This window comes from Glycine soja, chromosome 9 (assembly GCF_004193775.1).
Source record: "Glycine soja cultivar W05 chromosome 9, ASM419377v2, whole genome shotgun sequence".
Lineage (NCBI taxonomy): Eukaryota > Viridiplantae > Streptophyta > Magnoliopsida > Fabales > Fabaceae > Glycine > Glycine soja.
The window spans coordinates 575,494-601,511 of record NC_041010.1 but is presented as its reverse complement, the minus strand read 5'-3'; the positions used below and the strand labels follow the sequence as shown (position 1 = coordinate 601,511).

The 26,018-nt window shown below is 32.5% G+C and overlaps 3 protein-coding genes across 4 annotated transcripts; all 3 read left to right on the top strand.

The window, feature by feature from the left end:
* Nucleotides 1–481: 481 nt before the first annotated feature.
* LOC114368063 (plastid-lipid-associated protein, chloroplastic-like) lies at nucleotides 482–2,191 on the top strand. Its single transcript, XM_028325411.1, has 3 exons — nucleotides 482–1,023; nucleotides 1,335–1,530; nucleotides 1,665–2,191. The coding sequence occupies exons 1-3, from the start codon at nucleotides 590–592 to the stop codon at nucleotides 1,977–1,979; spliced, it is 945 nt and encodes a 314-aa protein (XP_028181212.1). The 5' UTR covers nucleotides 482–589; the 3' UTR covers nucleotides 1,980–2,191.
* A 10,841-nt stretch (nucleotides 2,192–13,032) lies between these two features.
* On the top strand, nucleotides 13,033–15,346 carry LOC114367703. The gene is made up of 2 exons (XM_028324900.1): nucleotides 13,033–13,143; nucleotides 13,988–15,346. Exons 1-2 carry the CDS (start codon nucleotides 13,033–13,035, stop codon nucleotides 15,344–15,346), a joined length of 1,470 nt encoding a protein of 489 aa, XP_028180701.1.
* Nucleotides 15,347–17,377: 2,031 nt separating this feature from the next.
* Nucleotides 17,378–24,022, top strand: LOC114368687 (pyrophosphate--fructose 6-phosphate 1-phosphotransferase subunit beta). Of its 2 annotated transcripts, XM_028325915.1 has the most exons (16): nucleotides 17,379–17,669; nucleotides 17,748–17,903; nucleotides 18,000–18,121; nucleotides 18,692–18,745; nucleotides 18,851–18,957; nucleotides 19,125–19,230; nucleotides 19,739–19,802; nucleotides 20,682–20,770; nucleotides 20,923–21,054; nucleotides 21,204–21,374; nucleotides 21,475–21,590; nucleotides 21,791–21,902; nucleotides 22,056–22,140; nucleotides 23,018–23,062; nucleotides 23,418–23,486; nucleotides 23,618–23,920. In XM_028325915.1, exons 1-16 carry the CDS (start codon nucleotides 17,486–17,488, stop codon nucleotides 23,692–23,694), a joined length of 1,689 nt encoding a protein of 562 aa, XP_028181716.1. In that variant the 5' UTR covers nucleotides 17,379–17,485; the 3' UTR covers nucleotides 23,695–23,920. The 2 variants fall into 2 exon arrangements, with proteins under 2 accessions (XP_028181715.1, XP_028181716.1); XM_028325914.1 differs by having other exon boundaries at nucleotides 17,378–17,669; nucleotides 17,748–18,121; nucleotides 23,618–24,022.
* Nucleotides 24,023–26,018: the final 1,996 nt, after the last annotated feature.

Here is a 26,018-nt window from a genome sequence, read left to right as displayed (position 1 = left end):
TGATTCCCGTTTTTCTCTTAAAAACCGGCATTGCCATTCTCCAAACTTATCAGAAAATTAAACAAATTATCTGATTTATATATTAAAAAATTTAATTACTTCTTCTTCTGCCTCATTATAATTCTTATCTTAAATTATTTTACACAGATAAAAAAACTAATAATTAAATGAAAAATAATTATAATTTTATAAAATTAACACTATTATTATTAATTCATTTTTAATATTTTTACCCCTCATTAATATTGTAATGGATATAAATAAAAAATAATTAATATTACATTAAAAAAAATTAAAATTACAGTTATTTCCCTACAGCCTACAGGTCTTTATGAATCAAATTAAAACTTATTTATGAATGTCACAAAGGCACTTAAATTTTAGTTGAAACTAATTTAACTAATTAATTAATATTAATATAATAAATAAATGCAAGGAGAATAATGTCTTTCCGGCGAAGACCACACTTTTTTTCATTTTACAACGTGTCAACGTTAGAAGTTTGGACAGTGAATTTCTCAAAGCTCACGTGTCGTTATAAAATCCACCTCTTCCCTTCTCTGTTGCGTTCGGTTCTGTTCTCTGAACAATGGCGTCTCTCTCTCACCTCAACAAACTCCTCTGCATGCCGCCGCTCAACTCTTCACCCTCTACTTCGCCACCGCGCAGCAGCGTCGGAGTTTCGACCAAATCTGTCGGAAGGCCGAGGATGGTCGCCGATTTCGCGAGGCCGGTGGGGCGTGTCCGAGCGGTGACGAGCGACGACGAGTGGGGCCCGGAGAAGGAGGAGGAGGCATACGGCGGAGGAGTGGCGGTGGAGGAGAAACCGACGGAGACGGAAACGGAAACGGAGAAGCTGAAGAAGGCTTTGGTGGATTCGTTTTATGGCACGGATCTTGGACTGAAAGCAACGAGTGAAACGAGAGCAGAGATCGTTGAACTCATCACTCAGCTAGAGGCCAAGAACCCTAACCCTGCTCCCACTGACGCCTTGACTCTCCTCAACGGAAAATGGATTCTCGCGTAAGCTACCAATTGCTCAAAATCGCTTATTTTAACTTGCTTCTTTTTTTCTCTGCGCTTTCTTAATTCCAATTAATTTGCATGGGCTGTTATTGAATAGAATTGTACAAGGTTTCTTATATGGTTTGTGTTCAATTGGATATTTTAGTGACACCTTCTTTTAGTTCTTCAATTGGATGTTCGTGCGAATGGAAGTGAATATCCCTGCACCTAATTTCAATGAAATGTTTAGTTTTCTCAATACATATATTACGTAACCTAATATATAATTTTTGGTTACCAACTCATGGGTGGATTTGTGGTTTCCGCAGGTATACGTCCTTTGCAGGTTTATTCCCATTGTTGTCAAGTGGAACACTACCATTGGTCAAGGTAGAGGAAATATCTCAGACTATTGACACGCTGAATTTTACCGTCCAAAACTCTGTTCAGTTCGCTGGTCCTTTGGCCACCACCTCAATTAGTACTAATGCCAAATTCGATGTTCGAAGTCCAAAACGTGTGCAGGTCTGTTTGTACTAAATTGAATTTTGGCAATCATATGATATTAGTTTAGCATCTTGATTTGGACTATCGTATTATAGTTTAACATCTTGATTTAGCTCCATAAGTGACACTTTTTCATCTTGCATGTTGTTTAGATAAAATTTGAGGAAGGCATAATTGGCACTCCACAGCTTACGGACTCACTAGAGATACCAGAAAATGTGGAACTTCTGGGTCAAAAGATTGACCTTACACCTTTCAAAGGAATCCTTACCTCTGTCCAAGACACAGCCTCATCGGTGGTGAAAACAATTTCAAGTAGGCCTCCCTTGAAGATCCCAATTTCCAACAGCAATGCTCAGTCCTGGTTACTCACTACATACCTTGATGAAGAATTACGTATCTCAAGGGGTGATGGTGGCAGTGTGTTTGTTCTCATCAAAGAGGGAAGCTCTCTTTTGACAAGATAAACAAGTTTACTTTGGTGCTCAATATATGGTTTGTGTTTATAAATAAGTAAAGGGTGTGAATTATATACAACGATTCTGAAGTTACATGTGTAGAACAGTTTGTTAATGCCCTGTTGCGAATTGTTGGTTGTTAATGTGATGTTTTATGAGCAGAAGCGACAGGCATCAACCAGCTTCAAGTAACATCATAAAATGTTTTCTGGTTTTGACTATTTTCTCAGGACGGGAAGTGGTAGAACTAGTATCCTTTTGTTGGGACAAACGGAGTGAGAATTAGATAATTTAATTTCAATATTTGGGTAGCTAATTAAAATGGAAATTAATATTTCAGAATTGAGGGAATAAACATTTTATTAAAAATGTAGCTGTGAAAGTATGGCTAAATCCATCTTGCTCACATGTTCAATCCCATAATTTTTTCTGGGCCAAAGCGGTTTTTGTTTGGCCAAAAAAAGAGATATAGGCTCAAATATTTTTTACCTCGCTAGTTATGAGAATTGGGATGGTTTAAATGTGGTTAAATTGAATTTGCATAAGTAACATAACCCAAAAGTCATGTTCCTCATCCCCCTCCCCATTTTTACATAACTCGATTATTTATCATAATCGAGTTAGCGGTATTGGTCATAGGTCCCTAATATATATAGTTAGGTTTAGCTGAGACGTATTCTTGCCCACAAGATTGAGGCTGCAAAGTGCAAACTAAGAAAGATAGAGTCATGGAACAAGTTGAGAAAATACTTTCATAGACAACGGGATATGTCATGAACTGAATGAGCAACTTTGATCCCAGGCAAATACTTGAGAACTTTAAGGCTCTTAATGTTAAAGGAAGTGCAAAGTTGGTCCTTAACGAAGCAAAATTCATCTAGGGAATCTCCTGCTAATATGATGCCATCAATGTATATTATAGTAGAGCTGTGAAGGGTGTAGATGTGGATTTAACGAAGACGGAGTGATCTACATTTTCTTAGTGATGAACATGGTGCTTATGAGTAAAAGATAGCTTCTCATACCAACATTCTCTAACTAGTTGTGTGAAGTTTGCAAACTTGATTTGGCTTGTCTTCTAGATTAAGGTAGTGTTGGGTTTAAATTTCCCTCGGTAGTTGGGTCAATTTGAGACCAAAGTTTTAATAACTAGTATGGATCTCACATTTCTACGACACTTAATCTTAATTCAAATATTTTATCTGATTTCTCTTTCATATCTTTTTCATTCATTTAAACCAAACACATGCTAAGCTTTTGTCCTGGCCTATTCCAATGGGTTCAACCTAAAAAAAGCTTCAACGCTCAATAGATTTGATGTCCACCTTAGACCACAGAAGGTTTATGACATCTCGACTAGTTGAGGACTCTTGGTTTGAGGTGGATTCCTATATAGGTTGACTGATTGATGATCATCATTAGACTAGGTTCCCCCGAGGGAACTTAGGAGCCCTTAGATTGATGTAGTTTTTTGCTACCAACCTCCTCATTAGACTGAAAAGGACTTCTTAAGTATGATGTGACTTTCCTTGAGTCTCAGGTTTGCAAGTAGCCTAGTTGGTGGCTTGAGGTCAAAGTGTAGAGGATAGGGCTGAGCACCGGTCGGGCTTGGTCGGATTCAGGCCCAAAATGGCTCATCAGACCAAAATCGACCACACTATTCTTTGGCCCAAGTCCGATCGGCAAAGCCTTCGTTTATTGCAACACTATTCTCAGGTTTGCAAGTAGCCTCGGGGGAACCTAGTCTAATAATGATGATCATCAATCAGTCAACCTATATAGGAATCCACCTCAAACCAAGAGTCCTCAACTTACACCTATAAATACTATATGTTTGTGTAATCATTGCAAACGGAAGTTGGTAGCAAAAATATCAATAACTCTTCTTTTTGTGTTCAATTTTAGTTGATTCGTTGAATTGCCTTAAAATTTATACACAACAAGTTGGATGATAAACCAAATATACTCTCAGACTATCATGAACCATGTATGAACTTCTACTCCTTAACTTTTACTAGATCTGGCAATTTGAGCCCAGCTTGATGGGCCAGCCTTAATGTGAATCTTTAGAAGAAAAAGAAAAGAAGAAACAAAGACGTAAAGCTAAGAGATTTTCCATGTGGCTTTATATAGGTTGACATGCTTTGATCTATTTTAGATGTAAACTGTTAGCAAAGCTAAAATTGAAGACTGTGACAATCGTGCAACACTTTATCATGGGAATGGAAAATTGTAATGCTGAATACACATCGTTAATTGTAATGTATATTAATTTATTGAGACTGAGCAACACTTTCATTTTTTTTCTTTTTTTTTAAAGGGTCATATTAATCTTAAGAATATTGGTTAAAAAACTTTCTCTATAATAACTTTTTGCATTTAATTCCTTAACCTTTAGCATTTATCTTTTAAAAAATATCAAATTTGCAAACAAAAAGAATACTATATTTGATAAATATAAATTCGTTATCCGTTTTTCATATTATTGGATCTTGTAACAACAACAAAAATTATTGGATTTTGAATCACGTTTAAACATTTTTTTGTTTATTTTTAATTAAAGCTAAGTTTGCCCACTAGCATGTTATAGTGTTGGACTATTTTTTTATAACGACATAGTGTTAGACTAGGTTTCATAATTGATAGTCCGAAGATATATATCTTTTAATTTAACATTTTTGAAAAGAAAAATGCAAAATTAACTGTCAATTAAAATATTAACAAATAAAATTTTAATTTTATAATTTATTATATATGTACATATAATTTCAATTATTGGATTTTTTTTCGATACACAATTATTGGATTTTTAAAAAAGTTATTTTAGCCTCTTTTTTTTTTTTAACAACCTACAGAACTTACAAGTTACAAGATCAGTCGAGTCGAAGTCATATTACTGTCAAGTGCAGTGGTGAACTTGAAGTTCCCTCAGTCAATACCTCGGGACAGTATAGATATGTTTTAATTAAGCTTTTAAATTTCAACGTGGTTGACACACAAGTAATTGTAAGAATTTAGAGTTAACTCTCATCCTCTCGGGATGGAAATATTTCATTTCAGCGGAACAATATATATATATATATACTCAGGTCATGATCATGAGACTCGTGACTAGATTCATGATAATGTTGGCTATCTACCAAAAATGGTTTCAAGAGTTAATTACATCGACTATTTAGCATCTGTCTCTGGATCAGAAATAACCTTTGGGATTTAATTTTCTATCAACTACACTATCGGCTACGCAGAATTGTAAATAAATATTGATAAAAGTGTCCAAAATTAGGAAGAAGTGGGTCCAAATATTTTGGCTGTGACACCCTACACTCCACGTGCTAACGAAGTTAGTTATTGGTATGGTGAGTTTCAGTACCCGATGTTAATATTGTTATATTGAATTATTACATCAAATTAATTGAGTAGAGGGAGCAGGTTTCAAACAGGATTAACAATTTATTTGAGTGGTTTATTGTGCCTGTACTTTTTTTGTCCCTAATTTTTAGGGTATGATTCCCTTGTTTACAATATCAGTTGGAATTTTAATTGTTGAGTGCAATTGAGCTGAGCGTTAGGTAGTTTTTCAGGTTTTTGCAGCACCCTGGTCGAGTTGTCGAGGCTGTATTGGATGAGTTAGTTCAAATTTTAAAATACTTTTTCTAATTGGTTGGTGGAGTCAGAAACTTGGAATTGGTTTTCCGTTTCCGCCAACTTCTTGTAGCATCCTTTCATTTGTACTACTTAGGGTACCTCATAATTGAAGGTAGAGTACCGTAATTTACCTGGGGTAGAAATTTGTCGACTCACCTGAATTATCCTTTTTTGTTATTGTACGCATAGATGATTGATGAACATCATTAATGCATTCATAATCACGGTGGTTATCTACCAAAAATGTCTTCAACAATTAATTATAGCGACCACAAGAGCTAACCTTTATTTTTGGTCTTAAGGTTTGGAGTTCAGTGTTATATGTCAACATGTCAATATCACGCTAATATTTGTCTTAGATGATCATGTCTGTCGGTATCAGTATCACGTTAGCTGTTGTGTTAGCATATTAACACCACATTATCTTTTTTTATAAGCAAAATTCATAGAAACAGAGTACAAAAAGTATTAATACGAGTACGAGGATTTTGCAGGGTCATATAAAAAAGAAATAAAGATACAAGTGGGTTAATACACTAGATTGAAAAAAGAAGAATATCAAATATTATTCTTTTAACGTTAAACTAAATCTAAGATATATACGACTTTCATCAAATCCAAAAACTCCGATGAAATTGAAAGAAGCACCTTGACATTGGAATACAACTCATATTCTAAGTAGAGCAGATCACTGTCTGTGTACCAAAAATATCACTAACAAAACTTAATTTTTTCCTTATCAAGAGCGAGTTAAACGGGATATAATGATAAAATATGTTATTAGGTAAAATCACAGAATAACCAAGTTATATGAAAACTATATACCAAATTTAATTTATCACAGGACAAAATAGAAATAGCACATATCAGTAACACGCTACTTCATAAAAATTCTTCAAAAAATGGTCAAAATGAGGAGAAAATGGGTAAGGTTCCAAGTAGAAATAGGAGAAGGAATAGACTCAGTCACATATGAATTTAATTTGGTTCAGCTCACATTACCTTTAATTTCATCTCTCAAAAGAGTAGACGAAGTTTACCACATGGACATTAATGAAACAAAATGTGGTAGAAGAAAAAGGACACATGATAATACTGACTGAGATCTGATTTTTGAATGATCTGGTACACATTCTAATAAAGCAACATTTGGCCACCTGCAGTAAGAAATGTCAGAAACAACTACCGTCTAGAATTGGATAGAGGAGGCATAACTATCTTCTTTTTTTTTTGTTGGTTAATGGAGATATCACTGTCTGGCCTAGTTTATCTCGTGCTAACTTTCTTAACCACCAAACAAAAAAAATGTTAACTTTCTTAAACCACCAGAGTCATTCTAGTGGAGTTTGGGGTCGCTTAACATGGAATCTTAATTTTATTGTTTTTCCTTCCTTGATAAACACACGCTATATGCTTTCTAGCAGTATGTGATTCAGCGGAGATACAAACACGCCTTAAGGATTTCGGGTGCAAGAGACTTCTGGACTTGAAAATGTACGTATGTAGGAAGATGACTTACTTTAGGAGATCAAACCCAAACTTTTGATTAGGAAAGTAATGTATTAGATAAAAAAAAAAAATACAGAACTGCTTTTAATTTACATATCACTACCGGAAAAGAGACGTTTTTGCTGATTAAAAAAAAGAGAGGGAAATTTTGTGCTTTACTATATAATTTCTTTTTAAAGAGGTTAATGGAAAATTAGTGATGCAACTATTTTGAAATAAGACTTAATTTATATATAGTTAGTGGGGTAGTTTGTTTTTATATGAAATTAAAACGTAATAGAGTATAGCTTATAATGTCAGTTAAAAGGTAAAATAGTCCAAACAAAATATGTAGAAGTGGATATCACTTTATTTATTTTAGAGTGACACCAACTTTATAGTAATCATTTTTTCTTGGAAAGATTTAAATCATCTATTAGTATTTGGTTTGCTCGAGAGGAGAATTCAATTTAAAAGATTAATCCAATAGGTGAAAGAGTATCAATTTAAAAGAATATCACATTAAATAGTTCATTTTATTTAATATGAGATTTCGTGACAAAAAAAAAAGAAAAGGAGGAGAGGTTATGATTCAACTCTTTTTACTAACAAAAACTAATAAATTAACTACTAAAATTTGTTATAAAAAATTGTGTACTTCCAACAAATGTTTACTTATGTTTATGGATATATGAAAATTCTTTTACATGTGATTTTTATTATCCGTACTAATTAAATAAGATATCAAAGAATTTATAATATTCAAATATCATATTCAATTAATTAAGTTAAATTCTCATTTTCTTTCCGTTTGTACATGTTTTTTATTGTGAAAAAAAGTTGAAAAAGAGAAAAGGAGGTTTTAATTCCTAGAATAAAAAATTCCATCGGATTTGTTACATTAGATTAAATTAAACTGTGTATAGGATAAAAAGTTGAATTTTTTCAGTGATGATGATAATTAGACATTTAAAACAATATTTTAAACGAATCGATTCAACTACTTAATGTTGCCGATGTTTCTATGGATAGCCAACTAATTAATAAACTGAGATGCTACTTGTTATCCGATCGCTTGGTCACTATTCTACTTGTAATAACAGTATCTCTTAGTTTAATTTCGTACTGATTAGGGATCTTATTAAAGGGATTGTCACTTTTTCTCTTACAAGTGTAAATATGTTCATTAATGAAAATTGATCAAGTTGCAAATCCTCCTTCGTTATTATTACAGCATTTATAAATAAAGTTCCAATTAAACCTTCCTTTGCAACTTAAAATTTAATGTTCATTATTCTCATGTTTCCTAAAACGATTTTTGAATGTAAGAATTAGTAACCCAAAATAAAAAGTAGAACTTAATTAAATCTGATTTTGATAAATAAATAAAAAACCTTAAATATGATTTTAATTGAAAATACAAATTTAAGTAGAATCGATCATACCATATACGTACCAAGGGTTAAGAGTGGTTGGGACCATGACTCTTCTGGATACTTACCTTTTTAATGCTATAGAATTATTTTTATCTGATCCTTAAAAACGTAAAACTTTGTACGAGAATGGAATTTAATTTCTTTCAAGTAAAATGTTTGATAGAGAACTCATATGTTATTTTATCCCCAGAGAGGAAAAAGAAAAATAAATATAAGTATAAAAGAATTTATGATATAATAAGAAAAAAGAAGAAAAAAATAAGAAGTGTTAATCAAGGATTTATAAGGACAAGTTGTTTATGGATCATTATTTTTCTTTTTAATTATAATTAATGTGATTATATAAGATTTATCTAAGATCTCTCCATCTAAATCGCCCTCTCAAATTAAGCTTGATTTAGGGGGGAATTTCGGCCATAGCTAAATTGATACCTAAAGTATTTTTACCCTAATTAAAACACGACTTATATTTGGACACCTGTAAATTTTAATTATCTAATTGATATTTTTATTTTATTTTTTATTTTTTTTCTTCCTATCAAATCATATCATTTACTCTTTTTATTTTTTTATTTCTCTCTCAAGGTTTTTTTTCTTAAGGTGTTACGTACATAATACATGAGGGTCTATATATATTTATTTTAATTAAAATTATGACTTTTTTTTAACACGGAATATTAGATAAGGACAAGCTCATCCCCATTCCCCGTACAGAGTCACGAAAGACCATAAATTTCAATGAAAATTTAATTGTGTGGCTGAATTTTACAAGCTTACCAAAAAGCAAAAGCTGTCTTAGAATTTAACTCAAGCCTGATTTTGTAGGAGCAAAAAGTCGATCTAATAAGCCAACCTCCTTGTGGTGTGGTAAGTAAAAAGGAATACTTGTAAAATTGAAAATGTTTTAAGACAAACTCGCGTTTATTTATACAACAAATTCTTCCGACATTTTTTTTATAAATTATTTTTATTACATCGTCATTTTATCTTATATTTTTCACTCTTCCTTTTCTGTTTCTCTTATTGATAAAAATGTATATACCAATTTATACTTTTAGGTAATTTTGATTTTATTTTTTAAGACTTAAAAAGCAAAAGAAATTACAGACCTCGGATCGGACTTCGAAGGATGCAACGTGGGCTCTGGAATCTGGATCTAGAGCACAAGAGATATTACAAACCTCGGAAGAGACAATCGTAGGTTTTGTATTTGTTACTGTCCGTAAATGAGATTTACATACGTCGCCCGTACATGTTACTGGAATAAATTGCTAACAGGTAAGATCTATACCCTATAAAAAATACCTTTTTTTTATCAAAATAAATTAGTAAAAGGAGGATGCCACTTTCAGTGTTATAAAATAAGGCATTATTGACCTAAAAGAAATCAGTATTTTTTATTTGACTGAATAAAAAGTATATACAGAGAGAAAGATTAAGTTTTAGAAATAAATATATATTTTTTTATTTCTTCCTTTATTTTAAAAAAGACTCTCAAAGAAAAAAATAGAAAATATAAATATAATAAGTGATATAATTCCTCATTAAAAATATCGGTATAAATTTTTACAGATTTCAAAATTAAGGGTATATATGTTTAGATAAAATCGATTCAAAATATTTCCAAGAAAATAAAATAAGAAAAAAAAAGGAAGAAAGTTAATGCATACATTGAAAATCCTCTTTTAAAAAAATAATATAAGAGAACTTTTAGAAGATTAGGTCACAAAAGAGTCTTGTAAAAAGAAAAAGAAAATTTTATAACAGTATCATATATATATATATATATATATATATATATATATATATATGTATGTATGTATATATTCAGGGTGAAGCATATATATGTGTATGTGTTAAAAATTGTAATATTACTAGTACTATTTGGGTTTGTAATTTTCAGGTGTGTAAATATGATCATCGATCCATGTAAAATGCAATAAAGTCCATGCAAAAGCAAACGAAATAAATAGGGGTGCTGGTGAGGGGGAGGCAGAAACAGTATGGTATCCGAAATTGTCAACCAATCCATGTTCGTTTTCTCCCATGTTATCGCTTCTATCTTTCTCCTTTTGCTTTGAACCTCTACCTCTACGTGTATGAAGCTCTCTCATTCTGTTCATGGCGTCCAAGTCCAACAACAAAACTCCACCCGACCCAATGATCTCCTCCGGCCACACCCTCATTCCGGCGATTCGTCGTCGCCGGAAACATCGAAATCCAGGCATTGCCGTCGCCTTTCGCCTCAAGGGGGCACACAAGAAGCACTCTGCAAGTAACAACAACAGTTCCCCTGTGAATTTCGGGGAAGGTTTTCAGAAAAGTGAGGAGGCTTCGGCGAGGAAGCTCGCAGCAGGGTTGTGGCAGTGGCGGTTTATGAACGGTACTGTTTTTCGATATGCACCATCGTTGCCTCCGTCCAAGTCTCAGGTATAACTGTCAATGTGCAACTCTTTTTCATTTCCTCTTATATATCTTCGTTTTAATTTGAGTACAATTTTCTTTGTTAATTTGGTTCGGTAGTAGTAGTAAAGCCTAAAATGGCAAACCCCAAACGTAACTAATTTGGAAACTATAAACCTTGGCATTTAATTAGCGAAATTGTATTTATGATACTTTACTAAAAGAAGTTAGAAAAGATATATCCAGCCTTGTGACTTTTATGCTGCTTTTTAGAAAGAATACTATGTAAGACAGAATTTTCTAATGAGTGTTATTAATACACCATTATTAAATATATATTTTTTCTTCTAACACTTAATAAAAATATTATTAAAAAGTCTTTGCTCACATTTAAAAAATGTTAAATTATAAATAAATATTATTAATATATTTTTATAATATTTATTAAATGTAACATATAATTTATGTTGTTAAAACCTTTTTATGATATTTTTAGACTTTAATAACATAGATTACATATAGCATTTAATAAAATGTCACAAGAAAACTTAATAATATGAGTTATACACAATATTTAAAAAATATTATAAAAACATATTAATAATATTTATTTATAATTTTGTGATATTTTTTGAATGTAAGTTTTTAGTAACATTTTTATTAAGTGTGAAATAAAAAATATTTTTAAAGATCATATTTGTAGTAATACGCTTTTCTAACACATTATTTACTAAAATTATAAAATCATGAAACATAAAATAAGAAATAAAACCTGTACTGGTACTAGAAAGTATATTTAAAAGATTATGGTAGAGAGAGAGAGTTATTAATATTTCTCAGTTTATAATTATTGTTTATATATAAAGTGAAAATCTTCGTTTTTTAATTCTGATCAATATTTTCATGGTTGCATTTTGATATATATATTTATATGTCGAAGAAAAAAAAACAAAAGTTTAATAAGAATCGGCATATATATATGTATATATATATGATTTTTCTTATTGTCTTCCAACTTCAGTTATTAAATTGGTTTAAACTTTTGTTTTGTATTTTTTAGCGTCGGCTTCTTGTTTTGGTTTGTGATATTTTTTGTTTTTACAATTTATGAAAGACCGATTTCTCTTGATCCATCTCATGATATATGCTAATTTCCAAATTCCAACTTAGTTAATTTATTTTGTGTGTTATAACAGCCGTATCTCATGTTTGGATCTACATATGGGATTCATGTTTTCACATCAAAATGATCAAATCATGTATAAGACCCAGTTGCAACTCTTACTTCTGAGTTGACGCACTATACTGTGCCAAAAGTAAAGTGAATCCAAACGCGCTGGCGCTAGTGGAAAAATAAGTGTATTGTCTTCTTCAGACACATATGCATGAAATTGTTGTGAACCCTCATCCAGCCTTTTAAATTAACAAACAATTATCATCAAGGAGGGTTCTTGTATATCTTCTGCATTGGGCACGTATGTATAATTTTTTTCGGCCAAAAAAATATAAAATAGATAAGATGTACTCCAACCCATTTATGGAACATCTAATACCTGTCACTCAGATTTATATATACATAAGTTCTGCCTACTCTATAAGCACTTCATACCTTGATCACTCAAAAAGGGCCAAGATATAAATTAAATTTAATCAAGTGGTCAAGCACATATTAACTGTTAATTTGCTACTTCATTTCTATAGATAATATCATTTTTATGCCACCATAAAGACCAAACAGCAGCAAACCACCATGCTTTAGTACTTTCCTTTCCACAACATTGCAAGAAGTGTTTCCTAGGATCTCTGGGCAGCACCACTTGAATCCCAACCCACCAACAATATTCCTTGGGCATGTATAGATGATTCAGCATTTCAGCTTATATATTTTTTTCCTACTCAGTATCTCATCAGATTTGGTATTCTATTTTTATTTTTTTTACCTTTTGATGTGGTGAAACTTATTATAAATTTTTTTATATATGTCTTTCATTCTTATCAATAAAAAAATCTTAAAATACTAATTTGGGAGGTTTATTGATTTTCTCTCTCGCTTTCCCCGTTTTCATTTTCTCATGTCATCCTCGCGAATGCTTGCTAACGGGAATGTAAAGATCACGTTGCCTCATCGTCACAATAGTAAAGATCAGCAAATGAAGCCAATAACCATCTTGCGTTCAGGAAATGGACTTCGCTCTGAGGTATGAGTTACATATATGCTTATGATTATTTTACATGGATCAGCTATTTGAGACTGGAAAGCCGTTTTAGACTTTTAGTCACCTTAGATTATGTATTCGCCTCTATTATCTATTCATATAGAGTGTATTTAAGCTTTTAGGGGTGATGAAGTCTAACGGAGTCAAATTCGACATGTGAATGTAAGCTTTGACATCTGGGGAAAAGTTCTAACTATTTCTATTATACTCCAGTTAATTTATGAAACAAAAACAATCGTATTAATTTGAACAATTGGTCCATGCATGACTGTTATAAAAAAAATGTTTTTTTATCCCTTAAAGTATCATGATATTTTTAAAAATTCGTTCCTATTTAAATTCTATTTTTTTACGTTTTCAAAAAGTTATAAAAATAAAGTATATTTTTAAAATAAATTTTGTCGTACCCTCAGAAAATTAAGAGTACCTACTGTTTTTTTACTAATAGTTGAATGAATTTAATATAATTATCTTTTCCCTTCCCCTCTTTTTTAATGCATCTAAATTTATTCAACTATTCACCCGAAAAATAATTGTACACCAATATCATTAGATTTCTTTGATATTAATTATTGAAAATCTCTATTTCTAATGAGTCCTGAATGGTGTTTGAGGCAAAAACATGGTGACTGTTTCGTATATCATTCGTCTATTACTTTTCGTACTAAAAAGTATTATATTAAATTAAAATTTATTAAGTTAACCAAAAGACGGAATGAAGCTTAAATATACATGATATATATGTTCCTCCTCCTGAAAAAAAAAAATCAGATCCAACAATCCAATCTATATTCTAGGTAGTGATTTACTTTCTTTTTTTTCTCAGCTTGAATCTTCGACGCCATGTCTCAAATATTGTTCAAAGGAAGAGGCAACAAAATGGAACCCTGCCCTTAATAATGAAGCATTCAACAAGTTTACTATGCTTTATTCCATGAAGCATCTTGAAAAAAAACAAATTGTAGGTGACTGTTACTTTGGTGTCACTAATTTGCTAGAACTCTTACGAGCTCAGAGGTCCATCAATGAACTCAAGGCCACACAGAAATCCTCTAGGAAAAGAGGGGAACAATTTTTGCAGAATCTTGAAGACAAAAAGGTCCTCCGGAAGTGTAGAGAATGCCACAAGATTGAAACAACGTTTGATAACATAAAGGACAAGTTGGCAAGGGAAAAAAGAAGTAGAGAAAGGATGGAGTTATTCAATACCAAATTGGTACACGAATTGGCTAAAACCAAGACTTCTGCAAAGCAGTACATGACTAACTACAAGAAAGAAAAGAGAGAAAGAAAAGTGATAGAGGAAGTGTGTAATGAATTAGCCATGAAAGTAAGGGAAGACACGGCTAAGCTTGAGATGTTGCTAAGAGATTCCGTGAAAATTTGCAAGGTGGTGGAAGAAGAGAGGGAGATGATGGAAATGACTGAGCTATGGCGCGAAGAACGCATGCAAATGAAGCTAGCCGATGCACAGTTTGTACTTGAAGATAAATACAATCAGATGGTCCAGTTGATTGCTTTTCTCCAAGTGTTCTTGAGATCAAGGGGTGCCGAACTAGACACCACTGAACTAGAGGACGTAGAGTTGATCAAACAGGCAGTTGAATCAGTAAATATTAAACGCATTGTGGAGCTTTCATATGATTTCTCAAAGTCATCTGATGATGCAGTTTCCACTTCTGAAGAGCTAAGAAAAGAAAACACAGAAGAGGAGTTGAATAAAAGCCCTATATTGCATCACAACAGTCCCTCCAGTGATTATTATATTGAATTAGAACTAAATAATAATGGTTATCTTGAGGATCAGAAGTTTAATTCAATGCCACAAAGAGGAGACACAGACACCTATTCTGTTAATGTTAACCAAGACAAGGATATGTTATTAGGTAGTGAAGCAGAATGTAGTGAAAAGGCATGTTTGGAACCTTTGAAGAGTAGTAAAGTTTGTCTTACCTCTAAACAGCTAATAAGGTCATGCCCCAATGGTGGAAGAACGATTTCTTCTACAAAATCTTCACAGGATAGAAGGCTAGGTGATGATGGTTGGCACAAACAAAAGGAGTGTAACCAAAGACTTCCAACAAGCTCAGTTCAATGTCAAAGTTCTGTTGAAGGTAGCTTCAAACACACGGAAGAGCAAGACAAGACCCACCTAAAGATAAAACAACTAAAACTCAAGCTTTAAATTTTAAAAAAATATTTGTTATTAGTTTTTATAAAATAAAAATGTCTCATGTATGGACAAGAAATTCATCTATGTTGACAAAAAAAATACCTACTACTATATAACTATTACATTATAAAGTGAAGAGGCCCTGGAACAAGGAATCTCTACGTACAATGACATGAACCCATCACACACTATCCGTGGGATGAGAGGGTGCACAAAATGGCCCGAGGTATTCCAAAATCCAATTTCAAAGTCACCCTTTTGGAAAGGAGTGAAAAGCCAAAAATAAATCGGTTATGCTTAAGTCGAAGACTTAATAATTAGGCCCTGTACGTTTATTTAATGTTTGAGTTTTCACATGTTCTTAGTTTATTAGCTGGTTTCATATCTAAATCGATATTTTCTTAAAGAATGATAATGCTTTCGTTTACTATGTATTAGCATTTGAATTATTTTTTTTGGTTAGATTGAATTTTTTTTTATGTAAAATATGGCTTATCATTCCATAACAGAAGCAGAATCCATTACATCTTGTGCTACTATGAGTTACAACTGATATGGAACTTCATCCAGCTAGTAATTTTCATTAGCAATAAAAGATAAAGAAACCAACTCATGTGCTACCCGATTACCTTCCCTTCTAGTAAAGGTGAACAAAAATATATTACAATTGTCAAAGCCTAACTTGTAAATCCAAAAGTAATCAATCAACACCAAGTATAATATTGACTGCGCAAACATGCTGTCAGCCAGTAACTTCACACATAACGCACGTTATTTGTAATTTTTTGTATTGCAATGTGAAACCAAACAGGTCCACCAATTCATACGTGACAGGTCCACCAAAGTTGGTGTCATCTTTCAATCACTCAAATCCTCAAAGTTAGGTGAGATCTTTGAATTGGGTGTGAAGGGTGCTGCTTACCCAAAAACGGAAGACCATTTCGGATGAGGATCGTTTCTCAACAAAATTTTATTTCATATGAATAGAAGCAAAACTTATTGTACATATCAAAGTTTTTAAGCTATTGGACTTAAATGGCACGATGTGCAGCTATAATAATCTGCCAGGATCTTTATCCCCTTTTTAATAAGTTATTAATTAATTAATTAAGGCAGTGTTTGATAACTTTTTTTTCTAAGGAGAAGCTTGGCCAAATAATTTTATACAAATTTCTTTAAAAAAAGCTTACAAAATGAAAAAAAAAAACTCTAATTACTAAGCTTGTACATATTTTGTTATTAACTTCTTTACTAAGGACCATCTTCAAATTAGAATTGTCAAATAAGTTAACCCTAACCCATTAAGATATGACCCATGTGGATACATATAAAATGGCCAATAGGGCCAATAAGTTCACCCAACTATCAAGGCATGATAGAGTCAACTATGGAAAAAAATGCTTTGAAATTTTTTAATTTAACGAAAAGCACTTTTACAACAAAAAATATTTCCCTTTTTTCATCATGGAAAAGACCCTTTCGGAGTTTTGTCTTTGGAATGACAGTGCGATTATTTAAAAGTCAAATAAAATTAAGAGGTATATTGTATCCTCATAAAAAAATATTACCATGAAGAAATTATTAAACAAAAAAAAATATTTATTGTTTTAAAATATAAAACATGCATTTAATATTTACCGTTCGAAAGAAATATGAAAATTAGTAAAAAAATATTTTAAGAAGAGTTAAAATTAAATATTCTAAAACTAATTTAAAATAATAATAGTAAGTATTTTTTTTTCTTGCTGAATTAATAATACTAGTAAGTAGTGTAACACCTTCTTTAGTTTTAAATACATTAATTTTATTTTATCAGTAAGTATATTTTATTAAAAATGCAATTTATTAGTGATATTTATAAATTTTTTTGAAATAATTGTAAGAGTATAAAGTTTCCATAATGCTAAATCATTAAACAAAATTTTAAAATAGTGTGTCCGAAATTAACTGAGGTTTTTTCTACATGCTGGCACAACGACAGTGTAGTAGCTAGTAAGTACGAAAGCGGCGGATCGGTATATTCAAGTCCTTTTATATGCCCTTTTCAAACCTACTTCTCCGCTATTTGACACACACCAAACACATTTCTAGATTCACGCTTCTACCACTACACTACTTCCCTTCACTCTCTCTCTCTCTCTCTGCAACCAAATGGCACCTTCTACCACCGTACCTAACGGTACCCTCCCCTCCGGTTCCGTCACCGGACGCTTAGCCTCTGTCTACAGTGAGGTCCAAAAGACGCGCGTGGACCACGCGCTCCCTCTCCCCTCTGTCCTCAAGCATCCCTTCACCATTCTCCACGGTCCTCCAAGCTCCGCCGCCGGAAATCCAGGTCAGTCTCCCTCACTCATTGTCGATCCGTTGACTCTCCGTCACTCTCCGTAACCCGCTTCGTGCGCGCGTGGTGCAGACGAGATCGCGAAGCTGTTTCCGCATTTGTTCGGACAACCTTCCGCTGCATTGGCGCGTAGCGATGCGGCGCAGACGCAGAAGAAGCTGAAGATTGGCGTGGTTTTGTCCGGTGGCCAGGCTCCCGGAGGCCACAATGTCATTTCTGGAATCTTCGGTAACGCTCGTTTTCGAATCCGATTGCTTTTCTTTCTTCGTCTTCTTCTTCTTCTTCTTCTTTTGAGATTTAACTTTTTTTCTTCGATCGTCTTAGATTACCTGCAAGAGCGCGCACCAGGAAGCACGTTGTATGGTTTCAAAGGTGGACCTGCGGGCATTATGAAGTGCAAATACGTTGAGCTCACCTCTGAATATATTTATCCTTATAGAAATCAGGTTTGTTTTCTTTTCTCTCTTTTACGAGTTTTTGGAACGTTGTTTTGTTGAATTTTGGTATTGTGTGATTTTTATCGTTTGCTAGGTTTCACATCTTCTATGTGTTTGTTGAACTAACTTTGGCTTTTTTTTTTTAGAATGATATTATTATTATTCTTTTAATCGTTTTTATATCGCGATTTGTGATGCTGCGTAAGCGTGATTCGTTTGAAGTTTGATATTATCGTAAATGTTGATTTTCCACGAATTCACACTGCTGGCACCTTGGAATCGTCTGATGAAGATCGGACGACTCAGATTTTGTGTTGGTAAATCAACCATAAAACACATTTGAAATCTAAGCCATCTATCTTCATCCAACGGTCACAAATGTCAATGCATGCAAAATTGACTGCACCCAATTTAGTTTTGTCTGGAATAAGTGATGTGATAGAGACTCATAGAGAGAAAAAATGAGGGTGTAGAAACTGTCTCCATAATTTGTTGTAAGAGAAACATTACTGATTTTGTTAAATTATAATCAATGATCATTAGATTTTGACATCTTTTAATAACCATTTCTGCTGGCAGGGTGGCTTTGACATGATTTGCAGTGGGAGGGACAAGATTGAAACTCCAGAGCAGGTGAGTTTTGTGAGGCTACATGTTTACTATACGATTAATTAATTTGAGCACTTGTGTATCTTCTTTCAAGTCTAAAGACTAATTCAGTGTACTTGCATGGTATAGTTTAAGCAAGCGGAAGAAACAGCTAAGAAGCTAGACTTGGATGGGCTCGTTGTTATTGGTGGTGATGACTCAAACACCAATGCGTGCCTTCTTGCTGAGAATTTCAGGTTTGTCTTAGCTGAATTTTATTTCTGGTGTAATCTATGTCTTAGGAAGCTTTTGATATTGAAATCATGTTTTCATGTTGGTTTTTAATTTACATTCAAGGACATTTCCATTTATGAATATGCATAGTGATCCTGTTTGTTCAATGCTTTAATATGGATTCATGCAGGAGCAAAAATTTAAAAACAAGTGTAATTGGATGCCCTAAAACCATTGATGGTGATTTGAAATGTAAAGAAGTTCCCACAAGTTTTGGGTTTGATACAGCTTGCAAGGTGAATGAAGATATTTACTCGGTCTTCATTATTCATTTTGTAATTTTATATTGTTCTGATCCCTACATTTTTAAATTCTACAAATATATAATTATTCTTAAGAAAAATATTTAGTTCAATTTTATGTGTGCCAGGGGGAGAATCATGTGTATAATTAGCATGCTTTTGACTGCACCAGATGCATTGCAGCTTTTCCAGCAATACATTCAACATTTCATTGAATATTCTTAAATTTACTTTCTCTAGCCATTATCTGTTGCTTGATTTTCTTTCTTTTTATTTTGGGAAGGGGCCATATGTTGTGACTTTTTCTACCACTCTACTTTTGCTTGGTTTATAAGTGATTGCAATTTGCAATAGTATTATGATCTTTTAATTTGTTTTTCCTAGAAATACTTTTAAATATTAATTTAGTTTTGCATATTTTCTATACCCTTTTAGTTTTAGATACATGGTGCATGATTACATGACTTGATTGTTTTCCTATGTTTATGTTAATGTAATGCAGATATATTCTGAAATGATTGGAAATGTTATGATAGATGCCCGATCAACTGGAAAATATTACCATTGTAAGTACATAAATTTGAGAAACTCTTCAGATCTATATAGCAATTAAAGACTGAAGACCAATGCTTAATGGACCACCTTGGACATTGATTGCTGTTACTATTCTCTACTTTATTGCTTCTCTCTTCTTACAACATGAACTGCTTCACTTTTTAAACATTTTGCACTTTAAAACCACTGCTATCATCCATTCTTATTGTATCATCTAGATAGTAGATACCAAACTCATTTTCCACTCCAGTACCTAAATGATGCATATGATATCTCCTTTTATATCATATTACTCATAACATTTGTCATTCTCTTCACCACTTATATTAAACTTAAGCCAAACTGCCAAAGCTTTGACAAGAAAGATGGTTATTTGTATTGTTATTGTCACCCCTTTGTTTGTAAGATGTCTCACATTTTACTTTTGAGAGAGAAATGACTAGTGTGTTCATTATCCTTGCCTTATGTCAATAGTTCTGTTAAGTGATTTTTCTATTTCTGACTTCTGATTCTCTTGAATTATATTAAAACCCTTGATTTTGTGCTGTTGAAGAGTTTATTTAATTTCATGGTATTTTCTTATCAAATCATTGACAGTTACATGAATGTCAACAAAGCCATCAAAATCATTGAGATTCTTTATTTAGCACCTAAATGAAATGTGATGTTCCTAAAAAAATTGATGCTTCAATTTATATGCTAGACATTAGTCACCATGCTTTCACCAGCCTATAGGCTATAGCTCTCTCTCTCTCTCTCTCTCTCTCTCTCTCTCTATATATATATATATATATATATATATATATATCCGTCTATCGTATGATTGTGTGTGCTTTCATTATTGCTCTGTTGGATTTCAAACAATAAGACATGAGATCATCTGTCTGCAGTTGTGCGGCTTATGGGGCGGGCGGCTTCACACATTACGCTGGAATGTGCTTTACAAACTCATCCAAACATTACTATTATTGGAGAAGAGGTTCCTCACTTCCTCATATATTTGTTCAATTTATCTAGTGTTTGTACATGCTTGGGGTAGATGAATTAAAAAAAAAATGCTTCCGTGTTAATATCATGATTAAAGTTTGCTTTTATAAAAAATTGATTTAAACCCATAAATACACTTTTCAGGTTGCTGCAAAGAAGCTGACATTGAAAAATGTCACTGACTATATCGTAGACGTTGTTTGTAAAAGAGCTGAAATTAATTACAACTATGGTGTCATTCTTATCCCTGAAGGTCTAATTGATTTCATACCTGAGGTATCTATCACTTTGCACAGTTTTCACAATTTTTTTACTTGCATTTCCCTTTATGCACTTGGAATTATATTTTAGTGCTGTTCATGTACAACCAGTATGAATACACTTCTGATGATACTCATTTGTACTTGGTATTGTGCTATATGCAGGTCCAGCATCTTATTGCAGAACTAAATGAAATTCTTGCCCATGATACTGTGGATGAGGGTGGGTTATGGAAGAAGAAACTCACTGATCAATCATTGAAGCTTTTTGACTTTTTACCTCAAGCAATTCAAGAACAATTGATGCTTGAAAGAGATCCACATGGAAATGTTCAGGTGCCTAATGTTGTTATTGTGCTATCTTGCTGGGTTGATTTGGCTCCTCTATCCAATTTAAATCGGCACCTATGTTAATCTTGCCTGTATTCCCATTTAGGTTGCCAAGATAGAAACAGAGAAAATGCTTATTCAAATGGTTGAAACTGAGTTGGAGAAGAGAAAGCAAGAAGGCAAATACAAAGGCGAATTTAAAGGGCAATCCCACTTCTTCGGGTATTTTATCTAATTTTGATATTATTATTGAATAGTAAATTCTAATACATATTGCTGTGAATCAAAAAAACTTTCCAGGGACAATTTTTATTCTCCTTTACTTGGATTAAAGTTTCTCTCGATCATACATGTTATGTGTGATCTTTCAAATGAGTTTATATGTTAGAGTTTGTAGTTACTGACTCATTTAAAATATGCAGTTATGAAGGGAGATGTGGCTTGCCTACTAATTTTGATGCTACTTATTGCTATGCTCTGGGTTATGGTGCTGGAGCCCTCCTTCATAGTGGGAAGACTGGACTAATATCATCAGTTTGTGCTTCTCTACATGCCTTAATCTTTTGATATCTACTTAAATATCTCCTAGATTGGTATTGATAATTGATTGTACTTTGAAATTGTGTTTGTTTTGTAATATTGAAGTCACCAACCTAGTTCTTTAATTTGCTTTGACATTTTGATCAGGTTGGGAATTTATGTGCTCCAGTAAAAGAATGGACTGTTGGTGGAACTGCACTCACCTCAATGATGGATGTGGAGAGGAGGCATGGTACACACTTTGATCTTTGGGACCGTGTGCTTTACCCCAGTGACTATTTTCTGAATTAGTGTTCATGCGATACTCTATTGTGTTGCTGTAGTATTTTGATAGGCCAAAACCTGACTTCAGCAGTTATAATTCTGTTTTAGGAAGTTATTAGACAGTTATTTTATATTAATTTCAGATTAGGCAGCTATCAGTTATTATGTGACAGTTAATAGTAATATATAAGTTATGTTACAGACTTGTAAATGGGAATTAAGGCTATGTTCAGCATTTCAACTAGCTTCTAGTTTTTTTTTATTTGTTGAAAAACTTGTTTAACTGGAGCACATAAATTCCCAACCTGAGGTGAGTTTTTTTTAATTCGGTAAACAAGTTTTTTTTAATAACTTCTAACGTTTTTTGAAATTTTATTTGAATTAACGTTTTTTAAAATGCTAACTTGTAACTTTTTTTATTTTCTTCCACTTTTATCCTCAATATATTTATTCATTTTTCTTGTTACTTTTTTTTAAAATAAATTATGATTTTATTATTTTTGTCATTTTACATTTTTCAATTACTTCAATAGTTAGTTTTGCTGAACATAGCCTAAATTGTCAGATTATTATTCCGTGTTTTTACTAAATCTGGCCTAAAAATCAGATTATTTCTATATTTATTCATAATTCAGTGTAATTTTTTTCTTGAGTCCAACATAATTAAAACAAACTGAATCTTATGCTAGAAATATTTTCTCCTGCATATCTTTGGACTCAATATTGCCCTTGTTTTTGTTCTGACAACCCTGGTTATTATATAAATCATGAAAAGTCTGTACATGTTGCATTTATGTGAATGCTTTGTCCATAGTTTTGTTTACAAATGTGCAATTTCTTTGTAGGTAAATTCAAGCCCGTGATCAAGAAAGCAATGGTGGAGCTTGAAGGTAAACATATATATTCATGAAAACCTCATTGTTTTGGGCTCCATAGTCCACTAACGTAGCAAGTGAACTACACTTTTTACCCATATTGAGCCACAAAAATGAAATGAAAGGGAGGGTAAAATATTTTATTTGATAACTTCAGATGTGGTACAAAAGACTAACTTCTGTTATTTCTTTTCTCTCATCACCATGATATACTGTGTCACGCAGACATTAGTGTCTGGATATTAGACTGTCCATTATTTAAAATATAGATTTCTTACAATATTGAATACTATACCAATTGCATTTTTAAACTTCTAATATCAACTCCAGTTATCTTGGATACTGAATATATTTAATGTGGATCATTCAGGGGCACCCTTCAAAAAGTTTGCCTCCTTGCGTGATGAATGGGCCCTGAAGAATTGCTACATCAGTCCAGGTATTTTATATATAGACTATTATTTCACCTATGTTTCCGCTGCCTTCACTGAAGCCTTGAACTGGAGTCATTGGAGTTATTTGCACTATGATCTAAGTTTGTTGATCAAGATAATGTTTTTCGTTGTGTAGGTCCAATTCAATTCTCTGGCCCAGGATCTGAAGTAATTAATCACACTCTACTCTTGGAGCTTGAAGCACAAGCTTAGGCATAATATGAGGTCCTTGTTTTGACGGTGGCAATTCATATTGTTTTTTGGGATCTTTCAATATATATTTGATCTGTTACTGTCTAGTGTTTGAGTTTACTTGTGAAATTAATCAGTTAATGATTCTTGAGTTGGTTGATGAGTATGAATTGGTCAACTCAAAAGTTGCATACAACATCGGCAATTTATTTTCATGACAATCATTCCGATTTTGCCTATTATACAAGTAACTAAAAGCTTTATCCCAATGAGGTCAGTTACATTGGATAGCTACGTAGATTGCATTAATGCAATTGAGTTTGAATAAAGACCAAAATTTCAAGAATACTATTTACTATGAGATCTCTTGATAATTTCTTCCGAAGTTCTTAACAATCATGCAATTTATTCTTTTAACTAGTGCTTTAAGTGATTTTCTTTGCCGGTGTTCAAATCACTTTGATCAATTTTCTGTAATCAAATATTGTCTCATTCCTCTAGAACTCTTGGGCCAATTAAGAGTTTTGAGATCCTGATAGAGGAATTTCAAGTTGAGCAGTCCACCAAAGATAGATGAACAGTCTAGTGAGTAATGAGCCAGCCACCAAAGGTAGATGAACGGTCTTGTCACCAAAGGTAGATGAACGGTCTTGTCAGTAACGAGTTAGAACACTTGTAATTTACGCATTGTTTCAGTTTTTTATTGACTTAAATATAAGGGGCAAATACTAGGGTAGGAATAAGAGAAAAGCTAACATGGTGGAACATCAAAATTTCGACACTATTGCCTCCAAGTAGATGACGTTTTAAGTATTTGAATCGGTGATACATGATAAATGTGTTTCAGTTTATTGATTTTTTCTCCTTACTTTTTGTAGTCATGTTAACGGGATAGGGTTGAAACTTTATTAAGGGGTACCCACCATTACATGATAGGATCAAAACCATATGTCTCGCGAATCTAAATCCTCTCAAGTCTCTCCCACCAAGACCAAAGCAATTACATGTAAGTCCGCTATACCAAAGTTTGAACCAATTTTCTAAGCTTGTGAATAACATGTGTCTCCTTAATTGGTCTTTGCTCACTCTTTCCATGCTTGATGATTAACCATAGAGAATCTCGGTAAAGAAAATAAGTATTTTGCAAAATGTTAAAATCAAACCTAGTCTAATGTTTGATTAAAAAAATATGTATAGTCTGGTGATTGCCTACCGGTGCCATAGTCTGTTGGCATGATAATTAAATTTAATCATGTGAATGTTTATATGATTTTGACTCAACTTTAACGGCAGGAGAAATTTGTAAGAGGCAGTTTTTATTTTTAACTTAATTATAGGGGATAAACTCTTTCTCTAAATATTCATTTAACTTGATTATATATTTTAAGATTCGAACTCAATTAAGCTAAAAATAATGTGTCAATTATATATTCACACAAAAGAGTCACATTTTAAGATGTAATTGACTGGTATGTAATCATAATACACTCGTTTTTTATAATATAATAAAAATAAATTTAAATTATTATTAAATAATTTAAATCATAATAATAATTATTAATAATGAATTAAAACCATACATAGTTATTCTTTCCATTTCTAGGTCTTAAAAACCAGACTTGCACTCTGCAATAACAAGGGAGAGGATTTTTTTTTCTTTTGCTTATCTGGATAGTATAAAATAATTCATCATTGGAAGCAATGATTAACATTTGTTGAGGACTCTAAGTGCATGTAGTATTTCCCTCTCAACATATTTATTTCATATCATAGGTCATGATTCAAATCCTAGAAACTGTTACCGTTCATGTCAATCAGTGTTGGTATAACAAGGGAGAAGATGCATAAGAGAAATAATAATTTGAAAATTAATCTTTTTTTTTACAGACTACATGAATTTTCATTAGAAGTAATTTTGTTCGAATTGGATAAGGCAGCATAAAGTTGTCTCTCTTCATATTTAACACAACTAAATTCGATTACTCAAGTGATTAAACAAGTAGACCATTTTGTATCCTTACATACTTACACTCATCACAGAAAAATCTTGAACAAATCGTGCTCCTATCTTTTGATTTTTATATTGTATGGTTGTTAAAAAAAAATCAGAAATTGTGTCTGCTATAAATTCTGAACGTAAATGCTCGACTAAAATCTACATATATAAAACATTCATCTTGATAATTGGAGATAAGCCCAAGTGGCATACTATAGAAGGTTACGTGAAAGATATATATTAAGGTGGTTGGAATCATAAGATTCAACGAATTATATGATTACATTATCAAACATTGGTTTCTACTTTTTGGGGTGACTACACAATACAGCTAGTAAGACGTTGACGA